A 23762-nucleotide genomic window follows, 5' to 3' on the forward strand; every position below is an offset into this window, starting at 1 on the left:
TTCTGTAGTACCCTGCAGACAGTTAAAGATTGACTCCAAATATAGCTTAACAAAATTTTAGGAAGTAAACTAGAAAATTTTATTTCATCAAGTCATCACTTAAAAATACATCTTCATTACTGTTTCTAAGATTCGTGTTTTTAAGATCTACATCATGGATAGATGACAAGTATTCTCCATGAGACAATGCACAGGCTTCCCAGCAACCAGCCATCAAAATCTTCTCTTAATCAATGTTGTCTCAGACCAGCATATGTATCCAGCATGACTACAACAAAATCCTTCTGACTTACATGTAGTGCCTTGATCTGTCAAAGGTACACTCATTCCAGAATCATACTGGGCATAGACATTCACATCATAAGTAGTACTGGGAGACAGATTATGCAAAGTGTAGGAAGTCACTTCTCCCACAAAAAACTCCCTGGGCTCATTTGAACCTTGGATTGAAAGGAAGCATTAAGAACACAGAAAGAGAAAGAATCATGATTACATGAGCTACAAAATTATTCCGTCTCTTACACATCAGTAAATGTTAACCTAATTTTTTTTTAAAACAAAGCATATTGATTTCTTAAATTTTAGCATATTACAATGTTGCAAACAGAACATACACAGTTCTACAAACTATTGTGAAATGTTTGTGCTCAGCTTCTAGAAAGGTATGTATATTGTTTGAAGGCCACAAAAAACAAAGGTTCTTCAGGACATTAGTATTCAAATACTTGTCCAATACTCATCTCATACACACCAGTTCATAGCCTTAGAAGAACAAGAGGCATTAAAGAGGTGAAAAACAAATCAGGTCACTGTATAAAGTTTTAACTATACAATTCAATCCCTGTGAATGTATGAAACTGCCTTTGATAGTTTGTGTTTATTATAGAATACTGATCATAAGACTAAAGTTTTCATGAAAATCGGTAAACAAAGGAAATAAATAGATCCTTTAACACAAACATTTCTTAATACATATGATTTCTACTCTGGTCTGCCATTAGCTACTCACTGTTCTCAAAGTGGTGTACTCAGAATGAACAAGTTTTCTTACCCACAGGTTTGTATACAATTTTATAGCCAAGAACAGGGGATGGTGAAGGATCCCAGGAAACTCTGAAACGTGTATACCATTCATCAGTTATATACATATTTTGAGGAGGAAGCAGGCCAACTAAAAAGAAAGAAAGAAAACCATTCTAATTAGGCTAGTAATTGTTTTTCAGTCTTTAGAAATGCAGATTGTTACTCTGCAAGGTAACAATCACATCAAGGACTTAATTAACTTAATGAAGCCTTAATAATGTTGAAGTGCTCAAGGAATATGTCTTAAACATAAAAAAGAATAAACAACATGAAAACTATAATTACCAGTTCTGCCATTTCCAGTCAGTTGTCCACCATCTCCATCTTCATACACAGCAACAACAGTAATTTTGTATGGCGTATCTGACTGCAGTGGTTGCAGTATCACATTATTCCTTATCCCAGGAACTGTTGTCTAGAACATACAAGAAACAGAGTTGAACACACTCAGAGTCTTGTAACTGATCAGTAATGACAGTAGCCAGAAACAAAAATTTGTTCTGACATTTGACACACTCTTTTTTATGTCCACCATAGAAAAATTCATTCAGGATACCTTAAGGGTTATAGCCTGTAAACAGTTATCAGTATTTGCTATTTTGAATTACAAAACACTGTGGCCATCACAAAAACATAAATCAAATTGACTCTTCAGTCCCAACCCTCACATCAGACTGAGATGCTGCAGTTCTTCACCAAGATTTCAGTACTCTTCCCTCATAGAAAGGTAAAATTCATAATGTTGTGTTTGTTTTCTTGGCAGAAATAGGTTATTCTGAGAAGGAAGCTCTAAATATATTGACATATAAAAATATCTCTATTTATGCATCCCTCAGTCTCCTCAACTTCCTTATGCAGCCATGCACTATTGCTGACTTCCAATGAAAATGTAGGTATAATCCCAAAAGTGACCCTGCTCCACAAGGAAGACATAAAGCACTGAAACTATGGGAAGTAACTTGAGGTATCTATCTCAAAAGCACATGCCAGTCAGCATTTGCTATGAATACTTGAGTAAAATTTTTGGTTGTTTGAGACTTGCTGTTTTTATGGATTGTCCAATCTTTTCTGCAAAGAAGATATGTGTGTTGACAAATATGTGTGCCCTGATTAACAAGTACAGTAGGGAATTTTCAAACAGTGAATTTTCAGCATGTGCTATACAATAATATAAAAGCAATAATAGCATTTAAATAGCTCTCTATACATGTCGTTTTGGCTGGTGGCAGTTGGCAGGAATTCTGCCATTGACCTCCGCAGGATCTGAGCTTAGCTTTGCTATAAATACTCCATGAATTTTATAAGCTTCAGAATAACTTGTGCTAGCATTAAGCTGCAGGAAATGAAACACAAACGCTTACAATTCATACTGAAACTTAGAATAGCAAGTTAGATGCTGAATCAAAGTTATCATTGTTGTCATATTAGACTCTGCTAACTCTCTTCAATTTATAAAATGCAGACTCATATTTATTCTGTATTTTAGCACACTGACTTCGAAATGAATAGAGTATGAAGTAATAGATGGCTATTCAAATGTATCACATTTGAACAAAATGCCAGGAAGCAGATTCTGTTCAGAATATTCTAATTAATGTGTGACTCACATTTTCAACATTATTTTACACACATATTTGTTTTTAAACCATATATGTTCTGCAGCTTCATGAAAAAAAAACCAAACCTGTTTTCTACAAACCATGGCCTCTTAACATTTACAGCAATGTCCAGAGAAGCCATGGAGCCTGCAACGTGTACTACGTGTAGAACAAGTGTCTCGGTTTTTCTGTAGCCTAAAGAATTGGCTGAGAACACCTCAGTGCTTACTAAGGAATTACAGAACTTACATATTCATCGATAGGGTCTCCCACAGTGGGTGAGTAAATGATTCTGTACTGCTGGACTGGCCCATCAGCATGGTCCCATTGTACAGAAAGGCTGTTTGTAGTCTCATCAAATACTCTCACATTCCTTGGACCACTGCGAGGCACTAAAGAATGAAAATACAGAAGGTTGTATGGGGTATGATACCTCTCGTTCAGTGCCATCCTCATCAATTCAAATGTTGCCCTGATGCCAAAGTCAAGGGCCCTTCCTGAAACCCTGAATAAATAAATATACATGGGGAGATTAAATCAATGATAATATGGCAGTGCCTGAAGGTCTTAAATAGAAAGAGAGCCCGGCTGGAGGAACTGGAGCAAAATGGAAGGGAGAGAACACCCAGATGTGCAAAGTGAGCATCTACATACATTCTGCTTCTCAAACTCCTGCGGACAAGTATAACTAAAGCCTGTCACATCTTCAAATTTTAGATGAATATGGGGATTTCACAGGGATAACATAGAAGAAGCAAAATTATTGCTGTCAACAGGTTCTGTACATGTTATTTCTAGTATGAATTTTAAAGAAGCTAAGCATCAGCCAACCAGATCCTATGAGAGAAGTTATAACAAGGATATTTTGGTGTTTAGGTGTCTGCAGCAAAAAACCAAACATCTGAGGAGGCCAACACATACAATTACCATGTTAGACAGAACATGAACACTTTTTTTTCTGTTGACAACTAATCTTACCCATTTTAATATGCTATTTTTTCTTTACAAAAGATAAATCGTTATTTGCCTGTAATTTGATTTTGAGAACAGCCTTTAAAGTCTAACACATTCAAATTAAGCTTATTTCCCGATTGAAAATTACGTTGCTAATTATTCAAGTACCACAACTGACAGACAGCATAGCAAAAGTTTCCTGCCACAGAGGCCTGCAATTGCTGCAGCCATAACACAGACGCATTAATTCAGGGTTGCACTAAATGGCTCACATTACTTGTAATCGTAACCAATTTTTTAAGTTCTTCTCACACCAATTTTGACATATATTTCACAACACAAGTACTGATTGCCTCTTACATGTTCTTCCCTGTGCTTGGCTTGGATTTCCCTCTCCATCTGCATACAGAGCTATAACATTTATTGAGTAAGCAGTGTCAGGAGTCAAGCGCTCCAGAATCACATCACGAGTGTTGGCTGGTACCACAATCTAAAACAGGAACAAAAAGCATCTATATAAATAACGTTTCAGCTTATACCATTTCTTTTTAGAAAACAATTTGAATAAAATATAGAAAAATTTGGAACATGACCATGCTGCACACTGTCCAAGAAAAACACACAAGTTTAAAATAAACAAGCAATATTGATGAAAATTCACTAACAGGCGAAAAAAAAAACCAACCAAGGAGCTCTCAGTCTGCAAATAGAATTGTTTTTTTTTTACATTTTACATTAAAATAGTTCAGAAAAAAAAGGAGAAACATTTATTAACAAAAACTAAAAAAGTAAATTCAGTCACAGTTTACTGACATATAAAGGACATAAAAAGTCCTTAGAATTCCTTACATAAAAACATGTACATCTACGTGTACAATATGGGTGTACATTTTGCATAAGTACATTCATGGTCGAAGTTTAAAACTGCACTTATTTCTACACAAACCCAAGAACTCTTACTTCATACCCGTGGGGCACTTTTTTACCCATATCCAGACTCCACTGCTCACCAACCCCCACTAAACAGTAATGATTTGGGGTAAGCAGGTGGTTTAGTGGTAAAATCACATAAACCTGGCATCTGGTTTCGTAATTACATAATTCCTAATAAATATTTGTTGTCTCCTACTCTCTTAAAAAAAAAAAAAAAGGCTTAATTTAATTCATCTTTACCTGCGGTATGATATCCTCAATACAGAGTTTTAAATGGGAGAGTCTTATTTCTTATTTCTTTCATTTCACCAAATTAAGCCTTTTTAACAATGGATTAGACTCCTATAAACACTGGGCTTTCAGTAGAGACTCTCCTGAGCAGACAGTTGGCCTGAGTTTACTATTATTTTTTACACTCATTGAAGGAAGCAATATTTTCTGCACACATTTGACTAATAGTATAAAAGCTAAATTACTTACAGATTCTGATGGCCTTGGGCCAGTCAGTGGAGCATAATTAATTCTATATTGCTGTACTGGACCTGGAGCAGGTTCCCATCGGACATTCATGCTGTTTGGTGTGGGATTGTAAACGTGAATGTTTCTTGGTGTTCCTCTCTCCACTAGATCAAGGATAATTTAAATTAAGTTTTACAAAGTTGCTTGTGTAAGTTATATTTCTACTTGAATTTACAACAGTGCTCAAAAGAAGTTGAAAAGCACCTCAGCCCAAGATAACACATTACTTTTGTTAGCCCAAAATTTACAAAGCTAAGAATCTCCATGTTTAGTCATTCCAAACTTCCGTACCAGGCAGCAATGTATGTGCTTGTACTGCAAATTGAAAGTATGATCATAACACTTTGTTATCCTACTGTTGATCAGACATGTGTGAAAAATAGTCACAAACTACACATTTTAATGTGTAATGTGTAATGTCAAGTTGACGTTAGCAGCTCAAACTTCCTGGAAAATTTTAAGTACATGGTGTGGACATTAGCATGGATCAACACTAATATTTGCTGTTTGTTCACCAGTAGTGCTACTAGCACTACAATTAAAATTTTACTATTCTGTGAAGTAAACAGTAAATGTGCTGCACAACTTTGCAGCTGAGCTTGCCTGAAATAAGTGGACTGAAAGTCTCCACAAGAAAGGAAGGAAAACAAAAAAGGAAAGGAAGGAAAGCAAAGGAAACAGAATAAATTACGGAGCTGCAACAATAACCAAGCAGGTAAACAGAGTTTTTGGCACTTATGTTTTAGCTTTAAGGAAAATAAACTTCCACTTCTGATGTAAAATCAATTTCTAATGATCTGAGGCCATTAATAAAAAAATCCTAGTATTTTCTTGGAAAGGACTATTTTACTTACAAGTGCGTCCAGTGTCAGAGGTACGTCCACCATCCCCCTCTGGGAAAACTGGAACCACAGTTACAGTGTAAGGTGTGTTGGGTTCAAGAGTCCTCAGGATGACATAGTTTGTATTTCCTGGTACTGTGGTCTACAAATTTAAAAAGAAAGGAAGAGTCAAGAAACTTACAAAAACACGCCAAAAAAAACAAAAATTAAGCTGTTTTATTTCTCACTTACTCCTCTACCATATCTCATTTCCAGACTGGATGTGATAAAAACTTTACAAAAGGTGAAGCTTAAAATAACATGGTTCATGGTATCTTCTGGAATTGCCTTTCAAGAATGTTCTGTCTCAGACTCAATACAATTATTTCTATGCTTTCCTACATAATCCCTTATAGCTCTTTCCACTTTTGGGTCCAGATCCTGCTGTACTAATGAAAGTAGCAGAATCTGCAGTGATCTCTTTAATGACCACTATTTAGCAGCTCGGAGGCATTAAAATATCACTAAATCAAAAAAACAAAACAAAAAAACAAACATGTAATGAAGAGCTCATGTTAGGAAATAAAACTCCACAGCATTTAAGAATATTTGGCATCAGTAGTACTTTAGTTGCTATTGAAACAATGGCATTCATGTACGACTCATTTCATGGGCACATTAAATTGCAGTCATGTAGAAAAAGAATCACAACTGGGAAACAATATTCCCTAGTCTGCAGCAAGGATTTCATATTTTCAGGATTCTTTTAGCTCTTTGGTAATTAAATAATTTGAGGACATTAGAATGTGCATTTTTCTGCTTTCACAAATACCGTTTGTGAAACGGTCACATTTCACACTACAGACACATGACATTACAGTCACATAATTTCTTAGCAGTAAAAATGGGTAGAAATTAGGTCTGCTAACTTTATAACCTTTTGTACACCCTGAAGTCAGTTTTACACTCACACATAGTGCCCTAGGAATAAAGAAATAAAAAATTGTGTGTGGTATTAAATCCCATGCTAAGAACTAATCACTGATGGTCTACTATATGAAATCAAACATCTGTAATACATATAGGAGGAACTTTCATGGCAGTGCTGTGCATTTTCTTCAGGGTGGCTATGAACAGAAAAAAAGCCAGTGCATAGGCAAACAAGATCTACTTCTCTCAGCAGCATTTCTCTCACTAGCACCATGAGCTGTAATTTATCTGAGACGGTTAGTGAGATCCACATGAAGAATTTACCATTTCTTCTGCACCTCCAGCTGTAGGACCATAAAACACTTTGTACTGGCGAGGACTTCCTTCTGCATGATCCCATCGAACATTCAAAGTACTGGTGGTTGGATCATAAACTAGCAAGTTCTTCACAGTGGTGAGGGGTTCTGAAACAGATCAATGACCTGTCAGAAATGTGGAACGCTATTCTCTCATTTTTGCTGTCAGACCATACCTCTGCAATGTATCCTTAGGAAATGTTAAAAATAGGTTTAGTAGCTCATGTTAAACCTTATCTGTCTTCATTAATCAGAACATCCGGCCCCATCCAACAGCATAAGCAATGCTAGTTAGAAAAATTTATTCATGGATACCGTTTTGGAATTATGCAATGAGAACATTAGGATTTTTTTCTTCAATCCTTACCAAACACATTGCTTAGTCTGACTTTCCATTGCAAGCTCATAATTAAAGTAAATGCAACTGAATTAATAAATTTATGGTTAGATAATTAATTAATTAAATGTATTGAAATGACTTTTATACCTGGAGTGTGTCTGATAGCAAATCACTCTGTGACTTCTATAGCAGGATCAAAAGAATGCATCAACATAAAATGGTAGAGTCCTAAAGTGCACACTCTAAAGGTCAGCCTCTCAACTGAAGGTGCTTAAAAGTACACATATATGAGAGTAACATGTCTTCAGATGCTTTAAGGCATTTACTGCATTATGGCATAAAACAATTAAGCAAATTAAAACGAGGAAGAAGTTCCATAGTAACATTAGAGTTTCTCTCAGCTGTAAAAACTGTAAAAATCCAGTCAAAGGCTGGTGGTCAAAGTGGTCCAGGATTTCTCTACAGCCAGTAGACTGACAGGTGTTCTTACTTTAGAAACTTGAAAGCCACCAAAGGACAAATGACAAATACAGATGAGATGTATTTCACCTTAAGAAATTTTTCTCAGCTCTTCTGAAAAGCAATACATCAATATTGTTTTGTACCTAATAAGAAGACATGAAGAAATTACTTACTGGTTCTGCCTCGTCCTGTCATTCGTCCCCCCTCACCGTCTGCATACATTGATGAAACAGTAATAGTATATGGTGTGTCAGGCTGCAGCTTCTGAATCACCACACTGTTCTGTCGTCCTCCAACGGTAGTCTGCAGCAAAACAAAAGGAAAATATTAAAATCCCTTTTATACTGTCTCTTTTGTGCTTACTGGTATAGTAAAGAACGCAAGCATTTGATGCAGAGTAGAAAACACTCTGATGTATCAAATGCTGCAATGCTCTTGTGACTGACACTGACAGCAGACATTGAACAGTAGTAATATTTAGTACATACTGGTTTTAGCAAGTTTAGACACAAAGCCACTATTCTTTAAAATCTCCGACCTTGCATACAACCACAATTATACATCAACTGCCAGTTCTGTACCAGCACAAATTATATTGTAACTGCATATACCCCATCATTCTTTGTACTTTTAAGACTATCTGCACATTTTCAAAGCCTATTCAGCTAGTGTGCTCAGCATAACAGTTAAAATCAACTGTTGATGAAGAACTGATAACAAGCAAGCATTTACACATCTTCACATTTCATAGCAGTAGATTATTTTATTTTACAAGCAGACTATTTTAACTTACAATCAAAGGGTTTTTTTGTACTCAAGTGGACAAAGCTCCTTTCAAAGCACAAATGCTTTTATCATCCCATCATGGCTACCTCTACATTTTCGTATCTGGTTGCCTTTCAAAGCCTAACCCTAAATGATCATGTTCTCTGCAGTTCTGTGTGCAGTTTTTGCAGACCTATCTTCAAATCACCTGTGCTTCTTCTTGGTGCTGAGACCATTAAACGCCAGACATAAAAGCCCTCCAGAAATTCTATTTTAAGTACCTTGGTGGGGACTGTTCTACTGCCTACCCAGCATCTACAGTTTAATAAAATATCAGAGTAACAAAAGAAGACAAGGAATTATGATCATATGACAGCAAGTCATTAGAAGACAGACATTAAATGCCATGAACAGAGTATGAGAGTTCTGTGTGCTCTCCTTAGAGGTATTTTCTCCAACTGTTACTTCCTGATTCTATCCAGCCGTAAGCAATTAAGTCTCTTAACTATATTCTTTGCACAGATTTCAAGAGAATGATCATAATTCTCTTTTTACTCCACTACCAGCATTTAATTAGATATTAATTGAACTTATTGCTGCTCCTTATTCCTCTAGTGATTTCTCACTAAAATTTTGTTCAACTACTTATACACATTTCAGTTACCTCAACCCAAATGCATGTTGTTCAGAAGAGAGTTAAAATGTGTGTGTAAATATCCAACTGATTCTAAAGTAAATATTCCTAGATATACTTCTGAACATGTGTGATCTCCAATTACAGGAGCAAGCTAAATGAATGTGGCTCTCATCTGAGACTGTTTCTGTGACTCATTTGACAGTAACCGCAACAGCCTCCCACTACAGAATAGGGCATTTTTAAGTAGCACACACTTCTGATAAACAGCATGACCGAATTACCATTCCCAGGCTGTGTTGTGTAGGCTGCCAGTAGTCAAAACAGTTCTTGCTGACAACACAGGGAAGCTGGCTGATCACAGAGTACTGTCTCTCCATAGCATTACAGGTTCTCATCATATTAAGAGTCTAAAATACCTTAAATACTTCATTAGCACATTTTTTACATGGATTTTTTTTTTTTTTTTGAAACTGCTACCTCTGGGTGGTTATTCTGACCCTAGAGTGGCAAAAGACAGTCTCAGCTGTTCACAGCATGTTTCATGGCAAAGTCCTCTGATAGCACGTGAACCACACTATGAAAACAATGGAAAACTCTGGACTATGAAAGTAGTCATGGTAGTTCATATTGTTGTGACACTTATATCTGTGACTTTTAGCCTTACATGCTGATTGACTTATTCCTCAATGCACTTTATTTTAATTTTCTCTATAGATAAACAGTTGGAGTTTATGATCTCAAAGATCTTTTCCAACTTAAATGAGTCTATGATTACGTGATTTTTGAGAAAACAGGATGCATCCAAAGTTATTGCTGCTCAATTAAGAGTATTCTAACTTGGATTTGAAAGGGGAGAAAAAAAAGGTGGGAGTATATACTTATTCACTATAAATACAAATCTTCATGCAAAAGGCGATTAATATCTAGAGTGTTGTGCTTTGAAAAGAAATTATTCTAATGGATTACTTTGCAGAAGGTTCATTTAAGGTTGAATAACTTTAGCACTTCAAAATTAGTTACCAACTGTTCAGGGCCATCCCCACTGATAGGCTGGTAAATGATCCTGTATCTCTGCACTCGACCACTGGCAGGATCCCATTTCACAGTCAAACTGTGGGAAGTTGCATTGTACACCTGAAGGTTTCGTGGGCCACTCTTTGGGGCTGAGAAGCATAATAAAGAAAAGAATAAATATGAAGTTCGCCAAAGAGCAGAGACAAACACTTCATTCACAGTTTTAGGGCTGCATGAATGCCTGATCAAGAGTAAAATGTATTAAGTACAGGGGAACATAAACTGTAATGTTTGTAAAATAATAAACATGTGGTAATCTAGTGTTTAGTATTCTCCCAAATACACAATAATATTTATTAAATGATCTCAGTTTTTTAATGTCAACATTCGTCACAGTTTAGAAAAAGAGAGCTATGAGTTTCCTTCAATAAAATGGTACCTGGAAATTCAGATTCTTACCTTGTGTAGTGATAGGTACCAAGGGTACTAGGAAAAAAGTAGAAAGAATTTTCAGAATTCTTGTATGTATATGCCTTCTGTTTTAATAACTATGAACAACAACATGCAGAATCCCTTTATTTACTTACATGTTCGTTCACTGCCAATGAGCTCATCACTTTCTGATTCATCAGGATAGATGGCAGTAACTGAGACATCATATAATGTATCTGGATTCAAATTTTCAAAGACCAAACTATTCTCATCCCCATTTAAGATAGTCTTGTGAAGAAATTAAAGAAAAAGGAAAAAAATAAATAAACAAAACCAAAACATACAAATGAAACAGGCAAACAGAGTGGGATAGAACTGAGTAACTTTTCACTCAGTAACATCACTGCAAGTGGCTGTAAGTATATGTCCTACACCTTCTCACTGGATTTCTATGGAGCACAACAAGAGGGTTTGCAAGTTGTAGGCCATTTATCAATTACATTTCTGAGTTTAATAATACACCCTCTGTGAGACTGCCCTCAAAAGCATACGGTGGCTATCTATTCTTACCTCCTGTTTTTCTCTTCCATAGGGTCCCCATTTTATTCTATATAGAGAGACATCTGGAGCTCCATGATCCCAAGTACCTCTGAAACTATTTGTGGTTATATCTGTGATTCTGAGGTTAACTGGTGCTGGCACAGGCTCTATTATGAGAAAAGGAAAAATATTCCACAAAATGTAACTACAAAATAAATACAGTTAAACAAAGGAATTACTCAGAAAAATAATTTAGAAGATTATGTAGAAGGTTCATCTCTCAGTTACCATGCTTCTAATGACTACAATCAAGCCCTATAGTATAACCCAGTCCACTTACACTAGGCAAATCATCCTTCATAAGGTCACATCATTAGGTCATCGCCTGATAAAATAGACATAGCTCTACTGACCTCAGCAGAGGCCACAACTCACATGCCTACTCAAAACAACTGAAGCCCTGGCTTTTACATTTTGGAGCTCTATGGAGTGAATATGAACTCCCATAGACACAGGTCAAGTTCCTGCATGAGTTTCTCACAAATCTTAAAATTCTTTGTATAAGCCAAATAAGTCACCACTTGTTTAGAAAGAATTCACAGTGGTTAACTGTAGGTTAAGGAAGCAAAATATTATAGGCACTGGGAAGAAATACGTAAATAGGTAGAACCAGAGAATTAAAATAATTTCTTTGGCAGAGCTTTCCTTTTCTTTCCTTACACACATATTCACACAAAACCACAGGTATAGAACAAAGACTAGCACAACAGCAAGCAGAAAATCTCACAAACATTTTTAAATACATCAGACTACCAAATTAAAAATTTAGCAGAATAAATAAGAGAGACTATTCATGGGTTTTTTCTTCTTTTTCACACCAGATGGAGGGGCAGTGAAAAGGTAATATTACTCTTTTATATTGTACCTTTTCTGGTTAACTGTCTTCTTAAATCCTAAGCCTTGATCAGGATGAGAACTTCCTTGATACCTGCTTTCTCCTTTCAGTCTGTCACATCTCCTGTATGGAGATCAGCTCTTACAGCTTGTGCAACTCCATTTCCTTGCCTCTATTTGTCGAGGTTACTTAAAAGCTGCCTTTATGATTCTCTAAAAATAAAGGCTGCTTTAGCATTCCATTATGCAAAACCTCTCTTGGATCAGAGGCAGGATCATATCTCTCTAATCCTCTATTATATGGCTCAACTTCTTATTCACAGCTTCTTATTCACTTTCCTAGATTCCTACATAGACTTGATAAACCTTTCCTCTGTCCTCATATTTTCTTACCAATTCTACTCCGGTTGCAGTGACCCAGCCCACTGCGGGGCTGGGGCAGCGTGATGCCAATCAATCCCAGCCCATCCCCTGGATCGAGTTTCCCGACGAGGCAGACTCAGAGGGCGGGTTGAGGGGCGGCTCAGAAGCCTAAGCCGCACCCCCTGGGCAGTGCCCGGGTCCAAGCCACCTCCCCCGGTTCGGGAAAATTCTCGGTTACTCGGTTGTTCGCTGGTTCTTTGTTATAGCTCCCGCCTCTCGGTTTCCCCCAGTGGTTCTTGTTGAATTGTATCCTCCCCCTGGCTTGTAACTTATTGGTTGTTTTCCCCTTTCACTGCGGTTTTCAAACTCCCTATAAAACTGAGGACAAGCCTCTGGGGAGCATTCCCATCGCATTCCATCCCTTCCCAGCTTGTTCGGGTTGCGAGACTTCTAACAATAAACCTGTTAGAAGCCAGACCAGAACAGCCTCTCTTCCTTTGTCTCCAAGCTAACGTGAGCCGAACCCATCGGCTCCTGCCATGTTCCCTTTGCAAAGAAGCCAGCTAGCTAGCTCAGTCAGCAGCACCCATCCTGATGCCAAAGTCGCTTCTGCAACGCACAGAAGAACGCAGCTGGACTGTCTCTGACCTGGGGCACACCAGAGGTCGTGCGACGAGCACAAGTACTGCATTAGACACCTAAACTTCTCCTTCAGTCTTTAAATAGAAATAGTTTTGTTTCAGTTGCTCTTCACATCTCTGGAGACTGCGATGTCAGTGTTCACTGCAGTAAGACACAACTCATCTAAGATTCCTGTGGTTTATCATATCGCAGATAATGCTACAAGTGCAAGTAAAGTATTTCTCAGATTAAATTAGAGCTCCATCTAAACTCTATAACTTATTGCAACACACACATCACTTAAATCAAACATAAGGCAAAAACAACCACAAGAAAGATTATTAGGAAAACTTACGAGTGACAGATTCTGCATTTGTTGGTAGGGATTCCCCTTCGTCATACACAGCAACAACTTTTACATTGTACAGTGTTTGGGAGGAAAGGTCAGAGAGAGTAACGCTGGTTTTGAGTCTGTCAAGTTCCACCTAAGAATAAAAATAATGACTTAAAGGATTGTAAATTTCTCTATTTTCTTACTCTGCAGAAATTCCTGCACTGAAAAACAAAGAAGTATTCTGCACTAAGTTTTGCCATTTACCCTTAAATTTACACCTGAATATTGAGTGTTCCCTACTAATTCCCTTGCAAAACATTATTATACACATAGTACTTGTGGGTCATTCAGTGCTTTATTCCTTTGGAAACAAGGATGCAGACTGAACCTTTAGAAAATTCTATTTCCTTTAAAAAAACAAATTTAATTCTCCAAGAGCTGGTTTATGCCTAGTAGTGCAATTAAGGAAAGCTTGCACATAGCTAAAAGACATCTCTAACAATCGTCACACATGTTTTCTCAGTAGGCAAAGGGGCTAACACACCTTTATTCCACTATCCTGCCCTCTTAATTGTAAGCTGTTCTTAGACCTTGGGAAGATGATACTTAAGCAGAGAGTAGAAACTACTATTTACCAAAGCATATTAAAATTCTCCAGTCAGTTTAAGGATTTTTCCTCTCAGGAGGAGGAGGAGGAAGAAATCTATCAAATATTTTCCAAGAAATCAATACCCTTTCCTGACTGAAATCACCATGGACTGGTGTTCTTTACTCTCAGTGGTGGGTTATAATACTAGTTTTACTATTATTTTAGTAATCTAACTTTTCAAAGTAAAACTCTTTCCTTGTACTTTAAATATTTTACCTCCTTTACGTCAGCATCATCAGCTATTTTGTATCTTAGAATGTATTTTTGAACTTTTCCTGGGGCAGGATCCCAAAGGACATTCATGGTGCTGTGAGTAACATCCTGAATTGTTAAACCTCTGGGTCCAGGCAAAGGTACTGTAAAAATAATGGTAGTAGTAAGTGAATGCTATTCATAGCAGAGGTATAGGTCTCTCACAGATGGAAGTGAATTCTCTTCATGTCTTTCAGTTAAATTCTTTTCAGTGAAGGGAAGCAACCACTTTCTGAGAAGTTCATTGTCCTGGGCATTAGATGAGACAGTTCAGGAGTTTATTTTCCCAGCAATGAGCAAAATAGCTATAAACTATGCTAGTTTCACATTTGTAAATTATGACTACAATACTTCCAGAAGTATCAGGGCTTAAGACCATGACTTTTGGTGACAATAGCCACTTTTCATCTATGGGTAATTGTTTAAAATTTTTAAGGACATAAAAGTAGCCATGTATCATGCATCTAGACCAGAAGCATGCCTCTGCCAATAGGAATTGTTTAGGGAAAGGTATAAAAAAGGAAGCCATTTTTAGAGCTATTTTTTTTTTTTATATGACATATTTCTTCAGTATTTTCTATACTTAAGAGGATGTCTGAATTCAGGAACAGGGTTTCTAAATTAATACAAGCAAAATCGAGACCTTTTAAAAACACTGTGATCTCACGATTTCCTTCATTATTCAAGTTAAAAATTATTTTATTCCCCTTTTAGTAGCTGGACCCTTTTCATTGAAATTGCCTTTGAGATCTCTGGGAAGTGTATGAATGTTAGAAAATACATAAAACATGGTTAAGGTGGTCTTCTAAATGAAACAGATTATATGAAAACTGTTGCATGAAATAAAATTAAATGTTGCTGAAGCAATTACAAAGCAAAAATCAAGATGCCCATACATGTCACTTCCTGTGTGGTGAGTGGGTCACTCTTCATATCACCAAATAATACGTAAGCTGTTAAAGTGTACTCGGTGTTGGGGATGAGATCTACCAGCTGCACCTCATTCACTGATGGTCCCACACGCATCTGCACATGAAAAATAACACTCCGTGTTTAAAAACTGAAGAAAGCAATGGCAGAAAAGCAAGCAATGATTTAACTTCAAGGGAATTTTGTTTGTGAGATTCACAGTATATTTACAATTTCCTGACTGATGTCATTGTATATAATATCCCAGTAAGTTCACTGCACTTGAAGAAGTACATGCCAGTCTTTTGACTATTATGATAGTCTAACAGTTCTTCTTAATTTATTTTTGGTAGAGTACAGGTAGCAAAGACAAATTCTCTTACTTCTTTCTCTGTGGCTGGGACTGTGGCATTCACAGGTTCATGTGTTAACAAATAACCGGTAGCTCCATTGAGAGGTTCCCATCTCACTCTCATGTAAGTTGATCCAATATCATAAACATTTAAGTTTCTAACTGAAGAGATTGGCACTGTCAAATAAAAAAATATATATTAATTTATTTCTTTCAGCTTCTTCATATTTAATATCACAGGTCATATCACTGAGAATATTGTACCTGGATATTAGGGCATATTATGGGTAGTAGAGAGGTGATCTGCAAACAGTGGTATTTAAATTCTTAGTTTATGAATGAGGTAATGGTCGTCATATTTTGAATGTGGCTACAGATTTTCTACATACACAGCTAAAACTCTTACAAGTCTGCACTGGAACGCTTTAGTCTTCTAAAAAGCAACATTAACTCACATGAAAATTCTAGTATGAAACAATATGACTGGCTGGGAGTCTGTACAAAGAGAGTTTTTGTCCTTTCTCTTTGTTTTCTGTATTTCTCAAATTATTAAATAAGGAAAAGTTTCCATAAAACCATATCAAAAAATAACAGAGACTTGATAAAAATTATACACGTATTTTAAGGATTTTTGACAAGCCTAATACAAAAGAAATAAAAAGAACAGCAAAAATTCAATATTATTAAAGAGACAGAAGAGTGACCCTATGTTGCATTCAGCATAAATATACCTGAAACCAATTATGTAGACAGCTCATAGGAGAAATATAGCTAACTCATAAAAGTGGCATAATTGTCTTGAACTGGCTTTTGCTAATTAGAAATAATTCTGTCTGGTAATAGCAGGAATTAATTACCTAGCATAAAAATGAAGGAGTAAGCATTTGTTTATGATTAGATTTCAAGAATTTATAAACTCTGTCTTGTAATTCATGTCTGTTGTTCTAGTTTTGTACAACCATGTTTTTGAGCCTAGAAAGAAGCTGGGACAAATATATTCTACCACATTGCAGTTTCACTTTGGGGAAGTTTTCCGAACAACAAGCTCTGAACAACCAGAGTAACACAATACGGTTTAGTAATTCAAATTAAATATTTTGCATCTGCTAAGAAGAAAACCCATAGTGCTAAAAGTTCTACTGAACAGGTGCCAAATTGGCTGTTAACATATTATTCAAGATCCATTTGTAACTTACAAGTTGTTTCCCTGCCGATCAGAGGTTCACTGCTTTCATCTTCTACCACAGAAAACACATTAACCACATATTCTGTTTCAGGTTGCAGATCTTTCAGAACTGTTGTTCTTTCCATCCTACTTACGTAAAACTACAAGAGAAGCAATGTTAATCACTTTAAGAGAAACATGTTTGTAATCTTATCTCTAAGAAAAGCAGGCATTCCTAGTGAAACTGCAGAAATCAATGACAAGGAGATAAATAAAGTCTGGTCCTAATTTTGTATACGTTTTGTCTGACAATATACCATTTTTGCAAAGCAAGCTGTAGGGAAATCTCAGACAGAGACTTGTTTCAAATTGAGCTGGATCTACTTAGCATCACTTACAGTGCATTCTGATTTCACACGTGGTTTACACTTCTATATTACTAATGAACATAAAGAAAGGACTGAGGGGAAAAGGACCGCTTCGGGAAAAATTTCAAAATCCAGGATAATCTAGATGGTTACAGCACAAGGCATTAGCAACACCTTGCAGAACAGAAATGCCAGGAAGTAGTCAAATTATAAAGTCAGTGTGCACTGGAACGACAGCTCAAACTTTAATCAAAGGCCAAATCTTGAACTCTCCATGAGTCAAACATGAGTTGAGATTTAAAAGCCACATTCAGAGATGGGAAATTCACAGCTAGGTACTCAGAGGCACCTAACTTCATTCTTCTAAACACTTCATTCTCCTAAATAGTGTTCTATCTGGTTAAAAAGCATAATGAGCAATTCAGATTTCCTAGAACCAAGGGTTGCCAGTCACTGGCTCTCTGTGTAGAGAAGTAATAACCACAAGATAAGTTTGATCCTATGCAATAAACAGTTTGGAGTCATATAGTGTTAATCTAAGCACTTCTTACAAACTGTATCCCCCACTGTCTTGTTTCTACTAAGAAGAAAATGCGTGAAAAGGACAGTGGGCCTACCCATGAGTATGGTCAGAAAATTTCTGGTACAGACATATTTCAACTAAATATATGACAGTGGAATATGGAAATAAAGGAATTACTAGAAATAGAAGACAATTCTTTATAAGAAATATATTTTACTTCTGGATTCATGATATTAAAATAATCAAAGTCATACATATACTCCTATTTTTTGTAATTTTGTGTATCATTTACCAAAGCATGATATTCTAGACCTTAGGAGCATTTTTAATTTGCTGTTATATCACACACAGCACAAATTCAGAATGATATTACTATGATGTGGAAGTCCAAGGTTATCCTGGATGATGTCAAAGATGAACATACAATACTAACCTGTTCAGGGCTACCTCCAGAGGTAGGATAATATTCAACTCTGTATCTATCAACACTCTCAGGAGGTGGGCTCCATCTCAGTCTGAATGAACGAGGTGTCACTTCAGAAATAACTAAATTTGAAGGGGCTGGCAAATCACCTGCAAGAGTGAAGCAAATTTAAAACATATTCATTTATCTTAACAGAAGTGAAAAAATCCACTTTGTGTAGCTGCTTATATTTCTTTTTCCTCAGGAATTCTTAACTGCATGAAGAGATAGCTCACCTTAACACACTCAAGACTAAACAAGTTCCCTGTAATTCCTATTCCACTTTCAACACCAGTGTTTCACTGAAGAACCATCAGCTAACATTACTGTCTTTCCATGCCCAGCCTTGGTTTTGGGCTGTCAGATCCTAATACCTGAAAAGAGCAGGGCTGCTAAAATTTTCCTCATTGGATAAGTATTATCAAACAACATGCCACAGTGAGTAAAAAGCTGACACACTAAGAAAGACACTTCACGATTCTGGGGAGAAAAAGAAGGCACATCCAGCAATGTCATGCTGCGTTAGTTATAACATAGTCACTGTTGGAAGGAAAGGAAGAACCCCTGCAGGGTAGTCTAGGTGGACTGCACAACTTCCTCACACCAGCAGCTGAAAAAACAGCCCACGGCTAACAGAGTGTTCCCAATAAGTAATAAAAAGGAATTAGCAATGCAAACACGTAAATGGAAAAAGGGTGAAATAGACTGAAAATGTGATGTACCTGGACCTTTCACACTGTTGCATAGATTCGTGGTTACATTATCAACAATGTCAGCCAGGAAGGGGAAATCTGCAACATTGTAAGCATGGATGTCATCTGGATCCGTTGCAATCTGCTTCAATTCATTTTCATCGGCATTTTTAATACCTTACAAGAGAAGAAGAAAGCAAAACCTGTTAGAAATTATGGCTGTGAAGCATGACACCATGCAATTAAGTCCCTAAACATGTTCTTTGAATAACCTTTTATGTACTTTTATATGTGGCCACTTCTCTGCGTTTAGCAGATGGGCAGGAGGGGGCTGCTGCAGGCCATCTCTTCATACAATACTTACCAATTGCATACAGTTCCACTCCTTCATCTCTGAGTTTTCTTGAAGGGATGGCTACATCATCTTGTGATTTGCCATCAGTGATGAGAACACCAATTTTGCGAGCTCTGGGCCTTAAGCCAGCATTTTGCTTGAAGTTGTTTCTTAATATGAAAGCCAAGGCCATTCCTAGCATGACACAAAGAAAGTAACCATCACTGTAAACTATTTTCATATAGTAGTCATGGTAGAAGAGATTGTTGCATCCTAGTGACTTTACTCTGACAACAGTTCCACAGTTTACTTCCCTTTAGAAGCATTTTGAATCAAGTTGCAGCCCATCATTTAGACTTCTCAGCAACTGATAGTATTCAGCACCTTCTTACCCTTTGAGCATCAACCTCCTGACTTCCACCAGCCTTTCTTCTGGTCCCTGGTTGTCTTCATCCCAACCCTGACATGGAAATGACCTTCTTTCTTCTCACAGGCGCAACAGCAACACAAGCTCTTCATCACCCAAAATATCTTCTATCAGATTTCTCCTGAGTTTATAAGCCTATGCTAGATCTGTTATCTTCCAACCATACTGAGTTGAACTGTTAACTCCCTTTCATCATGGGCACTTTTGTTTTCACTTAATTTCAGGGTCAGCTACTGGAATCGTTTTCACTGGAGCTTAAGTAAAATCCTGGCACTGTGACATACCTGTTAGAGTATTGCCTCCTTTGTATGGTAAGTTGGCTACAGCCTCTAACAAAGACTGTTTGGTTCGGTAAGCATTGAGATTCCATTCTGTCCTGGGATCACCACTATACTGTGCAAGACCTGGGAAAAAAGCCATAATTTACTCAGTTATTATGTGCCTTTGTATGCTCCATTTTCCCTCCAACATATGAGAACTTACCAATCTGTACTTTGTCAGGACCAATATCAAAAACTTCAACAATACGGGCAATAAAGTTCCTGATGGTTTTAAAATTTGGCCGCCCGATACTCCATGAGCCATCCACCAGCAGCACAATATCAGCTTCTGCTCTGGTTCTACATTCTAGACCTGCCGTGTCAACCAGAAAAATATAGCCTTAGGATGATGGCTTGCTTTCCCCATCCTTTTAGATGACATATGTCATGAGTTAGCTTCCAAAATAGCTCTAGTTTTATTCACTGGCACTCTGTCAAGTATGACCTATTTGAGAGCATTATTCACACTAGTCAGTGGTTCCATGGCAAAAGCTGGATAAATTTCTTCATGTATGTTTCCTTTTAAAAATAAGCCTTTGCAAATGTCAAGGCTAGTGTTCTCTATTGTCATGTCACTGTCTGTTTTGGTCTTTAAAGATGGCTGATAACTTGATTTCAGAAGTTTTGTACAAGACTACTAAATGAACCACTGATATGGCAGTGAGTATTATCAGATTATACAATTTTATGGTATTTTAGTCTGTCACAGCTAAACTACTGGTTAATTTTCAACCATGTAATAGTTAATAGGGATTAGCATCATATATTGTAATCACTTTCAAATAAATTGCATTCCTCAATTTTCAGGGGAAAAAGATATAGTAATACACATGGTATAGAAGTTTGCATGTACAGAAAGGAAAGAGCACAATCCAGAGAAGACACATAAGCATAAACACAGGTCAAGAGATACAGAGGAAACAAGAACAAACATTTATATAAAGCTGCGATCTTCTAAAAAATAGGAAGTTATTTCAGATATCTTCAGTTTACAAATTACAGAATAAAATACACATCATACTGTTTTCATCACAAGGAAAATCACAAAATATTTATACAAAACAGAAAGACACAATAATTTTATCCACAGCCATGTGCAAACAAAATAAACCAAAATCCTTTCTCTCTTTTTTCCTGTAGGTTTTGTTACCAGCTGCAAATTTTCTGGCTTCCTGCCATCAGAGCTTCTGGTCTTTATATGGAAGAAATCCCATTGAGAAAAATCAGCCACACTCATCACAGTTGAAAGATATTGTGATTTCATATATGTTCCACAGAATTGATCCAACACTGTAGACTCATGAATATAACTATTCCATGTACCTGGGGGTTAAAAGCATGATCCTCTTCTGCACAGAAAATATAGATCTAGTCTTTAGTCAGGACAATAAAATCAGTTGGGAGTAGGGTTTAAGTCAAACCATGTTAGTTCAAAAAATTGCATGCATAACTTTAATATGGATGTTAAAGTTAGCTTTATGTACAATATAAAAGTTAATCTATTTTGACTTTTATATTTCTTCCAACATACTATAGTTCCCCACATGGAAAATTCGTAAATGTGCCAGATCTAGGGTGATTTTTCCCCCCCATTAATAAATAATTTACTATTACATTTACAATCCAAGATATAAATTCATTTTTCACATTAACCATGACTCAAACCCATGCATTAGTAAAACTAATTAGCTTAAAGAATATAACATTGAAGACAGAAATGAGACCTACTATGATGAAAAATAACAAACCACTCTTGGTGTAATTTTTTGTTGCCAGCCCCATTAAAGCTTTAGTCTAATATCACTGATGGCCTATTTTAGGAGTTTTTTTCAGTTTTACCCTCTAGTATTAGACAGAGGAGGACACCAATTAATTAAGAAGTTTCTAAAAATGTTTCAATAAAGTATATACAAGATGAGTATTTTTTACACAGCCCATTGTTGGCTAAACAGAAACAATATAGTCAGCTGTCAGAAACCTTTTTTCTTTCTTTAACTCTGAAAGGACTTTGCAGTTAGGTTCTTTCTCCTCACCAAATTCTCTCTGATGGTTATGCAAGCATTGAAATGGCAGAGGAGAACAGGCTTTACTTATTTGTGTATACTTGGCTATTCAGCAGCAGCCCTGTTTTTTATACTTTCCATGAAGGGCTGAGCCCTGAAATTTTCTTCAGGTGGTGTAACTGAAAGTATGGTGAGCACAACTATTATCATGCAGAGGCCTATTAACCACACCAAAGGGAGATAATATCATAACATTCACAGAAACCTTGAAAGAAAGATTTAGCTACACAGTGAGAAACTCCCAAAGAGATACCAGAGAGCACTCTGCAATTGCCTTTCTGAAAAAGTCTCCTCCTACTACAGTAACAAACCAAAAGACTAAACAGTGAATATATTGAATATACACTTAAATAATGTACATTAACACTAGGACATTCCCAACTATCAGATCTTTGTTCATTATATCATCTTAGTCTTTAAAGGAAAAGCCACCATATAAGGACAAGCAAAGGCCCAACAGTCTGCTTAAAATTCCTTGTTCTACTCCTGTGAACACCCCTGTAGATCAGCCATGATCTCTGTTCAAGAATTTGACCTTATGTGATTTAACACAGCTGTGGACAGCTTGAAAATGCAATGCAGATGGCTTTGAATAATCAGGAAAACACAGGTTGCCTGCATTATCATCTTTTTAAGATCATCTGAAGGGTGCAGAGGGCCAGAATTGCGAACTGGGCCATGCTTTTTGGTCATTTGAGACCAGGATTTATGTCACCAGGGAAGGAAATACAATGAATCCTGTAAACAAGTATGTATGTGCATTGGAAAAACAAAAAGGAAATGTAGTAAACTTTTGGTCTCTGTAATCCAAAATACAAGACTGCCTTTTCTTTGATTCAGGCACGTTTACCTCTAGATAAAAATGGCTCCGAAGTAGTATCTGAAAGGGTGGTCATCTCCTGTCCAACCAGAGGGTTGCTCTCTCCTCCTTCAAACATCCCAAAAACATTTACCTTATAGGTAGTTCCTGCCCTGAAATAGTTAAGGAGGTATACTTTAATTAAAGTCATTTGACTGGTTAAATGCTAAACACTTCACTTATTAAATTGTGACAGAAAAAAAATACCTCATGGAAAAGAAGGTGCTAAAATATGAAGCCCAAAATATGAAGCCAATGTCTTCCACAAGGCACTGAAGTTCAACAATTTAAAAGCTGATTTTACACTCTATACTTAAATTTATAGCCTTCCTCGTTCAAGTTATTTAATTCTGGGAAGAGAAATTGTCCAGGCAGCCAGAGATCAGGTTATGATAGCTAAAGCCCTGGTAGAATTAAATCAGGCCAGGGACATCAAAGGCAACAATAAAAGTTTCTATGGTACATCAATGAGAAAAGGAAGATTAGGGAAAAAATGGGCCCCCTCCAGAAGAAAACAGGAGACCTGTTTGCCCAGGATATGGAGAAGGCTAAGGTACTAAATTATATTTTTGCCTCAGTCTTCACTGAAAAGTGCTCCAGCCACACTGCTGGAAGGTCGCAGAAGGCAAATGCAGGGACTGGGAGTGATGCCTGGGCTGCATCACAAGAAGCAACCAGCAGGTCAAGGGAGGTGATTCTCACCCTCTATTCTGCCCATATGAGACCCCACCTGAAGTATAGCATCCAGCTCTGGAGCTACCAATGTAGGAAGGGCTTGGACCTCTTGTAA

At 36.9% G+C, this 23762-nt stretch overlaps 1 protein-coding gene across 5 annotated transcripts in view; it reads right to left on the bottom strand.

The window, feature by feature from the left end:
* The window catches only part of COL12A1 (collagen type XII alpha 1 chain), a 101168-nt gene that overhangs the window by 38224 nt on the left and 39182 nt on the right, over positions 1–23762 (bottom strand). For 3 of the 5 annotated variants that reach the window (XM_042016350.1, XM_042016353.1, XM_042016352.1), the window contains exons 17-40: positions 22964–23085; positions 20214–20363; positions 20015–20134; positions 19334–19498; positions 19000–19146; positions 18248–18387; positions 16955–17084; positions 15790–15935; positions 15394–15523; positions 14462–14601; positions 13618–13747; positions 11415–11551; positions 11000–11132; positions 10872–10898; positions 10419–10561; positions 8170–8299; positions 7163–7302; positions 5942–6071; positions 5049–5191; positions 3996–4125; positions 2931–3073; positions 1369–1498; positions 1052–1171; positions 294–440 (exon numbers count right to left, since the gene is read on the bottom strand). In XM_042016350.1, the coding sequence (XP_041872284.1) occupies positions 294–440; positions 1052–1171; positions 1369–1498; positions 2931–3073; positions 3996–4125; positions 5049–5191; positions 5942–6071; positions 7163–7302; positions 8170–8299; positions 10419–10561; positions 10872–10898; positions 11000–11132; positions 11415–11551; positions 13618–13747; positions 14462–14601; positions 15394–15523; positions 15790–15935; positions 16955–17084; positions 18248–18387; positions 19000–19146; positions 19334–19498; positions 20015–20134; positions 20214–20363; positions 22964–23085 (3173 nt within the window). The remainder of the gene's footprint in view (positions 1–293; positions 441–1051; positions 1172–1368; positions 1499–2930; positions 3074–3995; positions 4126–5048; positions 5192–5941; positions 6072–7162; positions 7303–8169; positions 8300–10418; positions 10562–10871; positions 10899–10999; positions 11133–11414; positions 11552–13617; positions 13748–14461; positions 14602–15393; positions 15524–15789; positions 15936–16954; positions 17085–18247; positions 18388–18999; positions 19147–19333; positions 19499–20014; positions 20135–20213; positions 20364–22963; positions 23086–23762) is intronic. The other 2 variants (XM_042016354.1, XM_042016351.1) reach the window with 2 other exon arrangements.

This window comes from Corvus kubaryi, unplaced genomic scaffold (genome assembly GCF_017639235.1).
Source record: "Corvus kubaryi isolate FWS band 111438036 unplaced genomic scaffold, C.kubaryi_AGA036_p1.0 split3-73, whole genome shotgun sequence".
Taxonomy (NCBI): domain Eukaryota; kingdom Metazoa; phylum Chordata; class Aves; order Passeriformes; family Corvidae; genus Corvus; species Corvus kubaryi.